The sequence below is a fragment of the Coregonus lavaretus genome, assembly GCF_964263955.1.
Source record: "Coregonus lavaretus genome assembly, chromosome: 19".
NCBI classification, from domain to species: domain Eukaryota; kingdom Metazoa; phylum Chordata; class Actinopteri; order Salmoniformes; family Salmonidae; genus Coregonus; species Coregonus lavaretus.
Window position 1 is genome coordinate 12,409,824 of NC_140006.1, and position 16,197 is coordinate 12,426,020.

Consider the following 16,197-nt stretch of genomic DNA (forward strand, 5'->3'; position numbering starts at 1 on the left):
CCCAGCAGCGCAACAATATAACTTTGCCCTGTGCTTCTCCTATAATTGCTCTTAGTATAGCCTAGGCCTATACAAATACTAAACCCTCCCCTGACTGAAATGTTCAAAGCATGACCCTCCTCCATTTTCCTCTGGGTAACAATTGTGTACATTTCGACCACTCCCTAACTACAATTGTATAGCTTCTTTCTCACCTTGAAAGTAGGTTAGCTTCTTCTGTATGTTCTTCTGTAGGTAAGAGAACATATATGGAGGGAGGGAGAGTGGAGATGTAGGATGGGCGCGGCACAAGCTTCAAGTCGGCAACATCCTACCCAAAGCCCGAGATAGCCAGCATAAAGTCAGACATCACTTCACTCGTGCGTGAGTTCTATACCACGGACAAACAGGCTGAGTTCCCTGGAGAAATAACTGTGTTCATTTTCAGTCACACAGAATTAAACCATTTTCGCCGCAATGGGGGTGAGATTGATACAATTCATCTCATATCTTTCGCTTATCTTTACCCTGGAATGGACGCATATATCGGCTTTCAACCTGGACACAGAAAACGTTATTGAAAAGAAAGGAGAGCCCGGGAGCCTTTTCGGCTTCTCTCTCGCTATGCATTGGCAGTTAAATCCGTTGGAAAAAAGAATGTAAGTGTCCCTATTTTTTATTTGTATTTATTTTTCTGTTTCAGTTGCGGAGTTCCTCGCTTAACAGGTTAACAGGCTACTATAGGCTATACTTCAAAGGCTCGCAGGTTCTTCGCAAAAGTTTCTTGGCCCAACATCATTCTTACATTTATTCGGGAAACATTTTAACGAGTTTATTAACTCCGATTTCGGTTGTTTTCATCGTCTAAATTTCGTTAACGTTTAAAATCTGCATGTTTTTGTAACCGGTTAATTATTGGTGAGTTTTACTGCTTTACTGCCATTTGCAGGCTCGTGCCTATTCGTGCGCGCCTCCAATCTCATTATAGGTCATGCATTTGGCAAAAGAAAGTCACATGATTCCAAACCACTTACTCTGCTCTACAGATTTATACTAGAAATGTCCTTTGGGGAGTTTTCACTTGGCCACAGATCTAGTTAGGATAATTGAGTTATTGTACTCAATATCCTATTATTATTATTATTATTAGCCCTTGTGTCATGTGCACCTTATGCTGTGAGGCCTCAAAAATACAGTAAAGCAGCCTATACTGTAGATGGTGAATGTCATTTGGGTCACATACTGTAAAAGTTAGCCTAGTCCCTAGGCGATGGGCGTGGTAGTAGCAGGGACTGTGCCATTGTGTTAGTCAGGGTCACAGTGACATTAGATGGTGTAAAAGCATATACTGTACATCATTGTCTGAAACCTCAAACCAGCTGAGCCTTAACATTTCCAGACAGTTTAGTTGACTTCTAAGATAACTGCTTTTCTTAGAACGGCTTTTGGCCAAGTGAAAGACATGTTGTGTGCAATTGGCTAACACCCCCAAAGATGTGCCGTCTACCATAGGAAATGACACACTTCTGTAGTTTTACCATTAATCTCATGCCTAATTTCACCCTGCTCATTTTAGCACAGCAGGACTAGACCTCATCTGCCCTCAACAATCTAATTAACTACTGACTTAGGATCAGCTGTCTGCACCTCAGACCCATTTTATACCATCATGTGCTCAATGACTATACTGATTCTAGACCTGCTGTTATGGACAAAGAGTCATTGGAATGGATTTGTGTTTAGAATAGATTCTCCCCTTTTAACGAGGTCTGGAATGTTATGGGTTGAAGTCATTATAGTCTCAGGTCTGTAACTTTCTGTAATGGGGGCATTCTTAGTTCTGACCTGAACTTGTCTGAACACACACACACACAATTTGATGTTCCAGTTTTAGACTGTGTCTATATTAGAGGCACCTGTTCATCAGCCCTGTGAACAGTCAGCCGGTAGAGACAGAAACAAACATGTTCTAGTTCAGATTATAGTTGAGATTTCATACCCTGAGATTCCCTCAATGAGTTCTCTCATGTAGAAAACCTGACTGAAGTTTATATAGTGATCAAAAATGGAAGTTGAACTGAATCCATATACCTTTCAGGGACACACTCTCACAGCCTGTTTCTGTTCCATATGCCCTCAGGACATGTCTCTCATAAACACTGAATCAGCAGGTCTCAGCCTCTTCCCCAAATCCTAACCTCCATTATGGGTAAAATGCTGGCCTTAGATATCAGTGCATGCATGAACAGCCAAGTGATAGTGTGTTTTTGTGTGAGTGTGTGTGTGTTTGTGCAGACGTGTTTAACTATACTTGTGGGGACCAGAAGTCCCCACAAGAATAGTAAACAAACAAAAATTGGACCAACTGGGGACATTTTGTTAGTCCCCACAAGGTCAAATGCTATTTCTAGGGGGTTTAGGGTTAAGGTTAGAATTAGTGTTAGGGTTAGAATTACACACTAGACCTTTAGGTTTAGGGTTAGGAGTTAGGGTTAGTTTTAGGGTTAGGGTTAGGAGCTAGGGTTGGTTAGGTTTAGGGTTAGGGTTAGGGGTTGGGACTGGATTTTGAATGGGACTGAAGCTTGTGTCCCCACAAGGTAAGCTGTACAAGACTGTGTGTGTATGTGCATTTGTACAGTGTAGCAGAGTATGTGTGTGCCTATTCAGCAGTGAGAGATGTCTGTGTGTGTGTGGTGTTAAAGTGGTGACTGATATATAGAAGGCAATGAGGCATTCTTGGTCTTTTGTAACTGTGTCCGTGTGAGTCGGCACATTGTTGGCTGGTAACAAACTGTATGCACGCACAAACACACACACACATACTGTGTACACGGAGACACACACACACAGGCAGACACACACACAAACACACAGACATGCACACACTGCACTGCAGGAGTTGAAATCCACTTCTACTCTGCACAATGTTAACCATTGACTGACCTTAAGTGAGTGGACCCTTCCCCAACGTGTACAGCACCATTTTTACAGTATAGTAAAATCATGTCAGTCAGAGTACAAGACACTAAACTCGGCAGCCATAACATAATCATGATATATACAGTAAATAGTGCTGCCAGAGGCTACACTTCTTAGCTGCCTGCCTCAGCAGATCAGTATTACAGAAATTACTGTCTGTGCTGCTGGGCGTTCGCTTGGGTGTGTGTGTCTGTCTGGGAGCGTGTGTGTTCTCTGTAAGTGTTTCCGGAATCTAGGGTGTGTGTGAAAGGTGAGTCATACCTCTGTGCCACGCCCGACAGGTGCGCCTGTTCTGCCAACCTGAGTCCATGCCTCACAGGTATGTGTTTGTGTGCTTGTTTTTTAGATACCTGCAGATGGAGGGATCTGTTTGGCACGGGTCTGTGAGGGCAGGTGTGTCTGTGTGTGTGTGTGTGTGTGTGTACATGCTGAAGAGCAAGGGGATCTGAAGCGCATGTATGCAGAGAGTTGGCACTGCTCTGTATGAGAGAGAAATAAATAAATTGTTACTGAAAGAACAAGAGAAAGAGAGAGGAGGGAAGGAGGGAAAGCTGTGACAAAGAGAGTGAGATAGAAGTTGAGAGAATGTCTTAGTGAAAGCACATGGGAGAGATACAAAGTGTGTGTGTGTGAGAATCCATTCCACCATGTTCTATAGACAGAGTGGGAGCAGCTACTGCACTGTTGCAGCTAGGAACACAAGCATTTCGCTACACCCGCAATAACATCTGCTAAATATGTCCAATACCATTTGATTTGATTTGATTTGAGGTCTAGTGTGTAGAGCTGCGAGGTTCCTATGTGCAACTGTCTTTGATCTGTCAGATCCTAGATAGATAGGATAGTTAGGGTTAGAGTTCAAAGGTTAGTTCAGAGTCCTGGGAAAAAGCACTAAATGAATGAAATCTTTTATTGCTACTGATTTTTTTTACTACGATACATGTACAGTATGTGCAAAAGTTCTGCACACACACACACACACACACACACACACACACACACACACACACACACACACACACACACACACACACACACACACACACACACACACACACACACACACACACACACACACACACACACACACACACACTGCCCTTTCTCTCCTGCCTGCAGGCTGATCCAGGTTAGCTCAAGTTATCCAACATCAAAGCTGAGGAGTGGTGGAGGGATGTTTGCAGGAATGCTGACAGCATAAATCACCTTTACAGCTGGGCACCAAACACACACAATCCGTCAGTTACTCAACCCCCGCTGTCTGTCTCCCACACAGACCTGGTACTAGGTACCAAATGGAAGAAAACGGACTGAAACAGGGAGGGACTACCCGAACTTGTCCAATAAGAAGCACAAAACGTTTTGTTATGGTGTACACTAATTAATACAACCCTGGGTTTATATCTGTCCTGACAAGGAGCAAAGAGAACTTGGCGTTAAAATGTCAGAGTTCTGGAATTCATTAGGGTTCTGTAAAATGTTCTGGAATCCATTTAGAACTGAAATGTGCTGAAAGTTTCATTGAAGTTGATCCATTGTTGCTTGGTAACAAGATGGGGTGGTGCATACATGCAGCGAGCTGTTTACACAGAAGCTGTTCCTCGATTTGGTGTTTCTCTGTTTCTTTCTGCTGTAGGCTGTTTGGCCTCGTTGTGTGTTTGTGTGTGTGTGCTTGAAAAGAGAGAGAATGGCTGTTTCTCTGTTTCTCTTTGCTGTTTTTGTTCACACACACACACACACACACACACACACACACACACACACACAACTTTATTTTTGGGGGAGTAAAAATGTTTGACCATTAAAAAGTCCTATTTCCCCTAACCCTATCCCTAACCCTTAACCTAACCCTAACACACACACGCACGCACACGCACACCACAGACTGAATGTTTGTCTTTGTCCTTCCTGTGAATTTGATTCTCTACTGTTACTTCCTCTACATGTGGTGAATGATTGGAAAAGCAGCTGTGTTGTTAGCCATTATCAGTAGAACAATACACCCTCCCTCTCTTCACGCTCCCTGTCTCCCTCTCGCTACCAGTGGCAGGCTACAGAGTAATGGGCTACGCACACGTTACATTGCACAGACATTAATGAACAATTGAGACCACGTACAATTCAAACATTGTTTCAGATACCTTTACTGCAGTTACTGTGTATAACTGGGTAATTGCACTCTGTTTATCTATGTAGTTATAAACCATCATGTACAGTGTTGGTGGTTCCTGTTAACTGTCTCCCGTAGTCTGAGGAGTAGGTACATGTTGTTCCTAACCAGTGATGCAGGGTCAGATCTTTTCTCATCCCCTAATGTTTTAGGTTCGGATTTGAGGAGGGTAATGTGATCCTAGATCTGTGTTAAGTGGCAACTTGTACCTTGAGTGTAGTCTGAACCCAGAGACCACAGGGTTTCCCAAACGACAGTGTTGGCGTGGCTAAGGGGAAACCTCTTCCTTCCGCCTATTCTCCTGACTTCCTGTTAGTGTTAGTGCAGGTGCGTGTACGTGTATGTATGGCAGGGGGCAACACCAAGGATGCTCATTGTTCTCAGATCAGTGTGGGAGCCGTCGTTTAATTACCTGGGCACAATTCTATTCATTTATTTTCACTCCCTTTTATTCTCTCCCTCCCTCCACTTGCTCTCTCCACTCTGGGACATTTCCATTGAGACCCAGAGGAGTCAACACCCACATGGCTCTCTCCCTCTCTCTTTTTCCTGTCTCTCTCTCCTATCGCTCTCTTTCTCTCGCTTAATGAGTTCATCACATTAAAAGCCCCTTGACCACAAATATACCTCTGTTCACCCATATAGGTATGAATACGAGTTGTGTTTCAAAACAGGTGGGGTTTTCTTAATCTCATCAAGTACTTAAAGCATAGAAATCAATCTAGTATGGCTACACATTTTACCCTTTGATGAGAGACCCTTGGATGAGAGTTTTTCAAGGTCAAGTTCAAGTGTATTGTGACCCACATAGCAATCAATGCAAACTGAACATGACAAATGGCCTATCACAAAAACACAGCATATTTAAAGGTCAAATAAAGGTAAAACAGGCCTGTACTAAAACCATGTGATTTGTACGACAAGGCATTAAGCATTTCTATGCATTTCTATGCATTGAACAAAGGTTCAGTTCATTTCATGACTGATGATTGTCATCAAGAACACACACACACACACACACACACACACACACACACACACACACACACACACACACACACACACGCACACACACAGAGAGACAGCCTCAGTGATGGGGAACTTTGATATGCTGCTGTGTGGAACCTTGAGTAATGCATCGTGGGTACTGGGGTGTGGTGGCTGTGACCCCTCTCTAAGAGCCCCTCTTGTCTGTGGTTCCATAAAGACATCCAGTGTGTGTGTGTGTGCGTGCGTGAGTGTGGCCCCTCCCTGGAGTGTGTGTGTGTGTGTGTATGTGTGTGTCTCCAGTCCACTTTTCCTTTGTGGATGAATGTTATCGCTGAGTCTCAGTTCTGTCCAATCATGAAAGAGCTCTTTGTCTGAGGGGTGCTGGAGAGGGTGGGGGTTGGGGCAGGTCATGGGAACAGCGGTTTGGTTGAGTGCGTGCATGGTGCGTGTGTGTGTGAGACATTCTCTGATGTTCTCTGTTGAAAAGGAGATGTTGTGTGACTCAGAGGGAAAGTGAGAGGAGAGTGGCGAGGGCTGCTGACAGGCCGGTCAAGATTCTCACAGGTGTCAAAGTGTAGGACTCCACATTGGGACAGATCAACTGGCTCACTGACTGTAGCTTCCTCTTATAATGGTTGTGTGGTGGTGGTTTGTATGATGACCTCTTTGTAAAATGTGGGTAGGACAAGGACAGGGAGTGATGTGTGTACCAGTCATGTTGTAAAATTGCTGTCAGTGTTCTCATGTGTGTGTGTGTTTGTGTGTGGTGTGTGTGTGTGTGTTGGTTTCCTGTGTTCAAACATGGCCTTGTGGTGTGTGTTACAGGTTGCTGGTTGGTGCTCCAAGGGCCAAAGCTCTGGGAGGTCAGAAGGCTAAGATCACAGGAGGACTCTACAACTGTGATACCTCTTCCTCTTCCTCCAGCTGTAACCGAGTGCAGTTCGACAACGATGGTGAGCTCACCTCTAAACACATGCACACACATATTTTCTGTCTTCATCTGTCCACACAAGTCCTTATAAGGGAATGGTCTGTTAGCAATCACTAGATATTAAGCATTTGATCAAGATTTGATGATTTTGTGTGTGTAGAGGACTTGAAAACCGAGAGTAAGGAGAACCAGTGGATGGGAGTAACAGTGAACAGCCAGGGACCAGGAGGAAAGATTGTGGTAAGTGTGTGCATGTGCATGTGTATGTGCGTGTGTGCGTGCACATGCGTACGTGCGTTTAAATTATTGACTTGACTGACAGCTTTGCTAACCAATCCCTCTCCTCTCTCTCTCCAGACGTGTGCCCACCGCTACCAGCGGCGTCTGTTTGTGAACACGGCCCAGGAGTCTCGTGACATCACAGGGCGGTGTTACGTGCTGAGCCAGGACCTGACCATCGATGCCCTGTCTGATGAGGATGGAGGGAACTGGAGGTTCTGTGAGGGGCGGGCACGTGGGCATGAGAGGTTTGGTTCATGCCAACAGGGTCTGTCTGCCACCTTCACAAGGGACTATCACTACCTGGTATTTGGCGCTCCTGGAGCATACAACTGGAAAGGTAGGTGGAGAGTGAGAGTGTGAGTGTGTATGCCTGAAATCAAACACTTGTCATTTATCTGAAAGGATCAGATTGGTGTCAATAATACGGGAACTGCTACCAGAGGGGTAGATGTACCAGGTTGCATTTTTTTTATTTATTTTTTATTTAACCTTTATTTAACCAGGTAAGCCAGTTGAGAACAAGTTCTCATTTACAACTGCGACCTGGCCAAGATAAAGCAAAGCAGTGCGATTAAAAACAACAACAACAACAACACAGAGTTACATATGGAATAAACAAAAACGTACAGTCAATAACACAATAGAAAATAGAATATCTATATACAGTGTGTGCAAATGTAGTAAGTTATGGAGGTAAGGCAATAGGTAGGCCATAGTGCAAAATAATTACAATTTAGTATTAACACTGGAGTGATAGATGTGCAAAAGATGATGTGCAAATTGAGATACTGGGGTGCAAATGAGCAAAATAAATAACAATGTAAATAACAATATGGGGATGAGGTAGTTGGGTGGGCTAATTACAGATGGGCTGTGTACAGGTACAGTGATCAGTAAGCTGCTCTGACAACTGATGCTTAAAGTTAATGAGGGAGATAAGTGTCTCCAGCTTCAGAGATTTTTGTAGTTCATACACCCATCTCATCCTTTCAGGTCTGGCTCAGGGGTTAAATGGCAGGGTTAGGGGTCAGGGTAAGGTTAGGGGATAAGGTCAGGGTTAGGCCAATGTCAGCGTTAGGTAGATTAGATTAGCATAGTCTACATGGCCCCTTCCTCTCTCATCAGCTGATGCTCAAATCTATGAACCACTGTGACCTCTAGTGGTAGCAAAACCACAATGATAAAATGTTTAATTTAGATTAGTGTCATGTCATCTTGTACATTACTTTTCCCCAAAAACAATCATCTCATGAGAATGTTTGTTTTTGTTTTTTTGTTTGAATGTATTGTTTTTGTCATGTTTTTAAGTTACTGTTTTTCCATTCATTATTTGTGTTGAGATTTTTGTCCTCATCTTCTCATCTCCATTTTCCCCTTCTTCACTTCCTCACTCCCCATCCCTCATCCCTCCATTTTCCATTCCATCTCTCCAGGTGTGGTGAGAGTAGAGCAGAAGAACAGCACTCTGTTGGAGATGGGTTTCTATGACGACGGGCCCTATGAGGTGGGCGATGAGAACCGGTTAGACCCAGACCTAGTCCCTGTGCCCGCTAACAGTTACTTGGGTAGGTACATCTAAACTCTTTCATCCCTCATTCCTCTCTCTCGCCCTCCTCTATGTGTGTCCAGGTGTGCTCTTCATGACCACTGTGTCCAGCTCATGTGTTGAACAGTTTGTGTACAAGTCACTTCCTCCTCAGATTGCTATGGAGACCGATGTAACGGCCAACAGCTATTTAGGTTTAGGTTTGTAAGACTTCCTGCGTGATGACATCATGCTCTCCATAGCCAATCATATCACTCTGTGCACTAGTTATCGTCATGCACAGTGAAACATTGTGCTCGTCATGAGGATCAGCCTGAGCTAGGTGTTATGTAGATGATCAGATCTATAAATCACCTCAACTTCCAACCAACTGGGCTTGAATAGATCCATATTATGGAGAGATCAGTGAATCTGTACAACACCTAGCTTTGGCCGAATGCAGCATGTTGATGAGATCATTCATGTTTTGGGAATGTGTTGGTGTGATGCCAAGTCCAGGTGCTGTTTGTTAGTGTTTCTGTTTGATTTGGTACCTTCGTGTTGTGTCATGCATGGTCAGTAAAACATATATATATATATATGTATTTTTTTTTTGTCTAGCTACATCCATAGTCAGTCAGTGTTCCATCTATATCTGTGCAGTGCATCAGACATTTAGTGAAGCACCAGCTCCTCACCTGAAGCATGTCGGTATTTATGTGGCCATAGAGTACATTGACTGATGGATTAATTCATTGATTGAATGATTAATTATGTTTCTCTTATCAGGCTTCTCTCTGGACTCGGGGAAGGCCATCACTAAGAAGGGTCAGCTGACCGTGGTTGCCGGGGCCCCGAGAGCCAATCACAGTGGGGCAGTGGTGTTGCTAAAGAAGGAGTCTGAGGCGTCCACCATGTTGTCACCAGAGTACATCCTGGAAGGGGAGGGGCTAGCCTCATCATTCGGCTACGACCTCGCTGTGGTGGATCTGACTGGAGACGGGTACGTCTCTCTTTTCTCTCATTTTTTCTCCCGATCATCAATGAGGCAAATCTATACACTGCATGTCCACCTTTCCATCAAAGGCAGTTTCTTTCCACATGGGAGGATATCATTGTTTGAGCCTCTCTCTGTTTCTCAGTCATTTCTCGCTCCCTTTCTGTCTCCCTGGCTCTAGGTGGCAGGATATTGTGGTGGGAGCCCCTCAGTTTTTTGAGAAGGACGGGGAGGTGGGCGGGGCTATTTACGCCTACATTAACAAGGGTGGAGTCTGGAGTAAGGTCACGCCCACCAGGATAGATGGACCTCAGGACTCCATGTTTGGACTGGCTGTAGAAAACCTGGGAGATCTCAACCTGGATGGCTATCAGGGTAAGGGGCGTGTGTGTGTATGTATTCATATGTCTGTCTTTGCCTTTGTGTGTGTGTAGACAGTGTGTAATCCTGACTCTCTCTCTCTCTGTCAGACATTGCTGTGGGAGCACCCTATTATGATAATGGGGCAGGGAAAGTATACATCTACCACGGCTCAGCTCAGGGCATCAACATCAAACCTGCACAAGTGTTGTCAGGGGTGTCATCGCGGACAAAGTTGTTTGGTTATTCTCTAGCTGGTAACATGGACCTGGACAGGAACTCGTACCCAGACCTGGCTGTAGGATCTCTCTCCGACTCTGTGTTTGTCTACAGGTAACCATGGCAATTAGTAATCTATTAGTAATCTACCCCACAATGTTTTGTTTATACATTTATACATTGCATTTGTTAATACCTCTTTTTTTGCCACTTTCTTGACCTTTAAACCTTTGACCCTATGATGTCACTCCAGGACTCGGCCAGTCATTAGCATCCAGAAGGTTGTCAAGACAACGCCAAAGGAGATCGATCTGACTAAGAAGAACTGTGGCAACAGCATCTGGTGAGTGTGCTGTTTAACTGCAGAATATGGAAATGTATCAACCATTTAAGCCATATTCATAAATACAAATGACTTGATGTGTTCCCAGCTTGGAGGTAGAGGCCTGTTTCTCCTACACAGCCAAACCTAAATCCTACAGCCCCAGACTGAGTAAGACAACACCTTCTGTGTTATGATTTGTCTCAATTTCTTCAATGGGCTTTTTATGCCTTAGATCAGTACGTAATAGTAACTGTCCCCCTCTTTGTCTACCTCTCTCTCTGCTCTCTTCCCCCTCTCTCTCTCTTTCACTCTGTCTCTTTCTCTCTCTCTCTCTCTCTCTCGCTCTCTCTCTTTCTCTCTCCCCTCCACAGCGGTGGCCTACTCCTTTGAGGTGGAGGCGGAGCGTAGAAAGAAGGGTCTTCCTCCCAGAGTGATCTTTTCTACGCGTTCCAGCGACATCAACGACTACCAGTCCACCGGTGTTCTCACCCTCAGTGGACAGGGCAAGGAGGAGTGTATCACCGCCAAACTCACACTACAGGTACTAGATCACAACTCGCATATAGTGACACTGCTAACAGTAAGAAAGAGGAATGGGAAGCAAGAGGGAAAGAAAAATATAGATATTTCAAGACAGTCTTTCACCAACATTGCAGGTGAAATATGGACAAGAATCAGTCTCCTCTATCCTTTGCCAGTGATACATAAGTCAGTAACATGTATCTCTTATCTGTACTCTGTGTGTCTGTCTCCTACAGGAGAACATTAAGGACAAGCTCAGGGGAATCCCCATCGAGGTTACCGTGGAGATACAGAACTTCAAAAGGAAAAGAAGAGCGCTCCCAGAGCTCGCGCCCATCCTCGACTCCAATGACCCTATCACGGCCCGCGCTGAGGTAACCAATAACAACCGTAACACAGTCTCCTATTGGCCAGCTTTGGGTCACGTATGTGACGGAGATTTACAACTGTGGCCTGCGCTAAGCCTGTTCCCTCTGATCTAGGATGAGTTTGTCTGGTCAGCATGTTGTTCCCTGTGTGCGTAGGTGAGTTTCCTGAAGGAGGGCTGTGGCAGTGATAATGTGTGTCAGAGTAACCTACAGCTTCAGCATCGCTTCTGCTACAGAGAACCCAACAAGGACGTCTTCCATCCACTACCTATGTGAGTATAACACCTAAACCTGTGTCACCTAACCAACACCTGGGTGAATTTAATCAATGCTGACATAATCTGCTGGTGTCCTTGAAGGGAGAATGGGGTGCCAGTAGTCTCCCTTAGCGACCAGAAGGATATCGCCCTGGAGATCACAGTGACCAATCAGAATGGAGATGATGCTCATGAGGCGGCATTGGTTGCCTCCTTCCCCCCCTCTCTCTCCTACTCTGCCTCCCGCTCTGCACCCAACGCAGTAAGTTACACCTCTCCCCTTCTATTACTCTCTCTCTCACGCTATCTTTCCTTCCCCTCTTCCATTTTTCAGACTGGTACTGAGTTGTGATTGGCTGTTGTTGATTACAGGACAAGCAGGTGATCTGTGTGGCCAATAAAAATGGCTCTCAGGCAGACTGTGAGCTGGGGAACCCCTTCAAGCGAGGCGCAGAGGTGAGAGACACCAAGGCTGATCACGATCACTAGCTAAATAATGTGTGTGTGTGTGCGCGTGTGTGTATGCTAACATATCTCTCTGTGTGTTTAGGCGATGTTCTACATCATCCTGAGCACAGCAGGCATCTCTCTGAACACCACAGAGCTGGAGATAGACTTGAAGCTGGAGACGTGAGTATACACTCCCACCTCCCTCTAGGATGAGATACTGAACAGCTACGTTTGACCAACAGTGCTGATTTGACCTCTGACCTTTCAGGACGAGTGACCAGCAAAACGTGGACAGAGTCAAGGCCAAGGCCAAAGTGGTGATCGAGCTGCTGCTGTCCCTCACAGGGTAAAACAATATTATTTGCCAGCTGCTTAATGTGATTTAATGTGCTTTTACACGTGAGAACCAAATGTGTTGTCACACCTCCCAGCATCGGAGCATCAGCATGACAATGTTTGTGTTTGTGCTCACACTGTGTTTCTTGTTTCCCCAGAGTGGCCAAGCCCTCCCAGGTCTACTTTACTGGAGAGGTAAAAGGTGAGAGCGCCATGAAGTCAGAAGGAGACATCGGCAGCCCCATCGAGTTCGAGTTCAGGGTAAGCCTTTTTATTTGGTTAGTTTCAGGAATAACGACATCATTATCATACAGGCACGTTCATATCAAACAGGTGCATTTGTATTTCACTATAAACTGAACTCACCTGTCCTTTGACTGCCTTTTGATTGACAGGTGATCAACCTGGGGAAGCCCCTGAAGACATATGGCAGCGCCGCCCTGATCATCAATTGGCCAAAGGAGACGGTGGAGGGCAAGTGGATCCTGTACCTCATGAAGATCGACTCCAGAGGTCTGGAACAGATCACCTGCTCCCCTGAGAGAGAGATCAACCCACTCACTGTCAAAGAGGTTAGGAAACACTGCAGCGGTCAAACTCCAAACTCCTTGGACATTTGTGGCCCCGAGGCAAACAAACTAACAGTCCCAATACAGTTACCTCTGTTGTAAGGTGCTCGAAAGGTTCTTACCAAGGGAATGTTTGTTCCAAATTACCTTCTGTTACACTCTGTTTAGGAGCCGAGCAGCACCAGGAGAAGACGAGCCATAGTGGAGACAGACAAACCTAAGGAGGGAACCATCGCACTACTGACTGACAAGAGGAAATACACTACTCTGGTAACACAACCTTCTCTCCCAGTTTATCAATGTTTAAATCTTGTGTTATTAGTCGTATACGAGCTATACTGTAACATGGTGTGTGTGTTACAGTCGTGTGAGGACGGGGCAAAGTGTGTGGAGATTCGCTGCTCCCTTCAGGGCCTGGACAGTAATGCAGTCATCCTGCTCAGATCTCGACTCTGGAACAGCACATTCCTGGAGGTAAGACACACACCTCCCTCTGATATTTGACTGCACCTCAATGTCCTGTCCACTCTCACCTCACTATGTGTTTCACAACAGGAGCACTCCAAACTGAACTATCTGGACGTGATAGTGAAAGCCTCTCTCAGAGTGGACGGCACTGCTAAAAACATGGTCCTTAAGAACGCAGAGACACAGGTACTTGATCAGTTTCACATTTCAAACACAAACAAATGTCACTTTCTTTGACTTTCTATTGATGTTGTCTTTCTCAGGTGAGAGTGACGGTGTTCCCAGAGCATCGTGTGGCTCAGTACGGAGGACTCCCATGGTGGATCATCTTGGTAGCCATCTTGTTAGGGCTGCTGCTGCTCGGCCTGCTGGTCTTCCTGCTGTGGAAGGTAAGACTAGAAGAGAACAGATAAATGTACACAGTGTCACTGTTTACAGTATATACAGTATGAATACACACACGTGCACTTGTACACACACACACACACACACACACACACACACACTAATGCAATTGCTTCTCTTTAGTGTGGTTTCTTCGGGAAAAAGAAAGACAATGCGCCATCCTCTGACAAAGAGAGACTGACGTCTTCTGACGCGTAAAGAGAGAGAGACGCTGTCTCTGGGGTAAACACATCTATACCCACCTATACATGCCTGGGGGCACAGAGGATGGATGGGCACAGTGGCACAGCGGCAGACTAACTCTCGCTGAAGGGGGAAATGCTTTCGCTAATGAACAAGCAGTAAAGGGGCTCAGAGCTACGAAATCAAATGCAATGCTATGATGATGGAATGGATGGAATGAAATGTTAAGAGCTCAGCTGACAGGTTGCTGTAGAAAGCACTTCAAGGTTCTGCTTGGAAATGTCCATCTTTCTAACTGTTATGGACGGTTTACATGCATGGCCATGTGGGATGAATGCTTACTTTGGTTGAAAATCATTATGCCAAGTATATGAACTGTTCTCCTATCGCTCCAAAGACCTTCTGGGTTAGATCCTTGTGGTCTTCATCTCTCTCTGTCTCTGGTTTCTGCTTCCGTGGTTGCCATTGGAACTTCTAGCACTTCCTCTCTGAAGGTTCTTAAATGGTTTTCTTTCAGCCTGGTTTATAGGGGCGTTGCTACATTACAGCTTTCTGCATGTAGGACCACCGATGGCTCTATATCGCCTCCTACTGTTCAAGAGCCTCACTCACATCTCTGCCCTTAAAGGGATAGTTCACCCCAAAATCAAACATTGTTAGACTTTTCATAGTTTGATGTGAGGGTGAACTATTCCTTTTATGTTGTTGAGAGGTTAAAAACTGATGGTTACTGATTTCTATGTGCTGTTTTTTTCCAACAGTGTGGGTTTTTCAAACGCTCAAAGTACGACGACAGCGTTCCCAGTTATAATGCAGTGCGGATTAAAAAGGAGGAGAAAGACCAACTGGAAAGCCTGGAAAAGAAAGCCTGGATAACGAGCTGGAATGAGAACGAGAGTTACTCTTAACAATGGCGGAATGCTGGAGCTCCCATTCCCACAGACATTCATCTGACTATTCCAAGGCCTCACTCCAGTGTGGACATAAAAAAAGGATTGTAGAACAGCTTTATTTGTGTACTTTAAGGACAGATGGCGATCCTACAATAGCAGGTTAGATAAGGTAAAATAACACTTCATCAAATTGTCCCTTTTTGGGGATCAATTAAGTATTATCTTGTCTGATTTTATCTTGATAGTGACATCCATGTTGATCACTGGACAGAGAGAAGATTTTTGTGTGTTCTTGCACATTTTGGGTCAAGAATCCCAGTTGCCACTCTTTCAAAGCTCTGGACATTGTTTTGTAAATGTACACTTATGGGACAGGCTGGAGTGTTTTATAAATTTTGTATATTTTGAAGAATTGTGTATTTATTATATGAGGAGAATGTTAACTACAAAGTACTCCACTGGCCAAAGACTTTTTCACAATGAGTGTTTTTCAAGAAATGGAAGGATGGATGCCTCAAATCACACTGACAAATCTCAAACCATTTGGGTATAAGGACAGTTATACACATTTCACGTTTAACTGGGGTCATTTTTCATCAAGTTATAGCAGCAGCTAATCAACAGCTTTCCTATCCCATCTTTCTATATTATTTTCATGTCATCTACATATCCATGTACTAACTTTACCATCCATCACCACTCAGAGAGAATGTTGTGAACTTATATAAGTATTCGATTGTTGAGATGGACCAGTGAAGCAGAGAGAGTGGAGAAACTACATATTGTGGTTCTTCTAACCAGTCACATTAAATCAGTGATCATTTCAAGGAAGTGAAGAATTATGCATTTTGTAAGTATTTAAGCAGGGCCCATTCAATGCTAAATGTGGAGGATTGGTCCAGTGACAGCTGTTGACATTAATGTAAAGTAACGTGTGAAAAAATGGCTATGACTTCCTAAATAAAAGTTTTTACAAAGTCACATCCATC

General features: G+C 44.6%; 1 protein-coding gene across 2 annotated transcripts; it reads left to right on the top strand.

The window, feature by feature from the left end:
• Positions 1–343: 343 nt before the first annotated feature.
• On the top strand, positions 344–16,194 carry LOC311146757 (integrin alpha-6-like). Of its 2 annotated transcripts, XM_084183323.1 has the most exons (25): positions 344–638; positions 6,944–7,071; positions 7,210–7,289; positions 7,407–7,668; positions 8,765–8,896; positions 9,646–9,859; positions 10,035–10,228; positions 10,324–10,546; positions 10,686–10,775; positions 10,864–10,925; positions 11,129–11,298; positions 11,516–11,653; positions 11,804–11,919; positions 12,007–12,166; positions 12,277–12,360; positions 12,455–12,534; positions 12,623–12,700; positions 12,849–12,951; positions 13,086–13,262; positions 13,428–13,529; positions 13,623–13,733; positions 13,815–13,913; positions 13,991–14,116; positions 14,256–14,354; positions 15,077–16,194. In XM_084183323.1, exons 1-24 carry the CDS (start codon positions 457–459, stop codon positions 14,328–14,330), a joined length of 3,186 nt encoding a protein of 1,061 aa, XP_084039449.1. In that variant the 5' UTR covers positions 344–456; the 3' UTR covers positions 14,331–14,354; positions 15,077–16,194. The 2 variants fall into 2 exon arrangements, with proteins under 2 accessions (XP_084039449.1, XP_084039448.1); XM_084183322.1 differs by lacking the exon at positions 14,256–14,354 and having other exon boundaries at positions 356–638; positions 15,077–16,188.
• Positions 16,195–16,197: the final 3 nt, after the last annotated feature.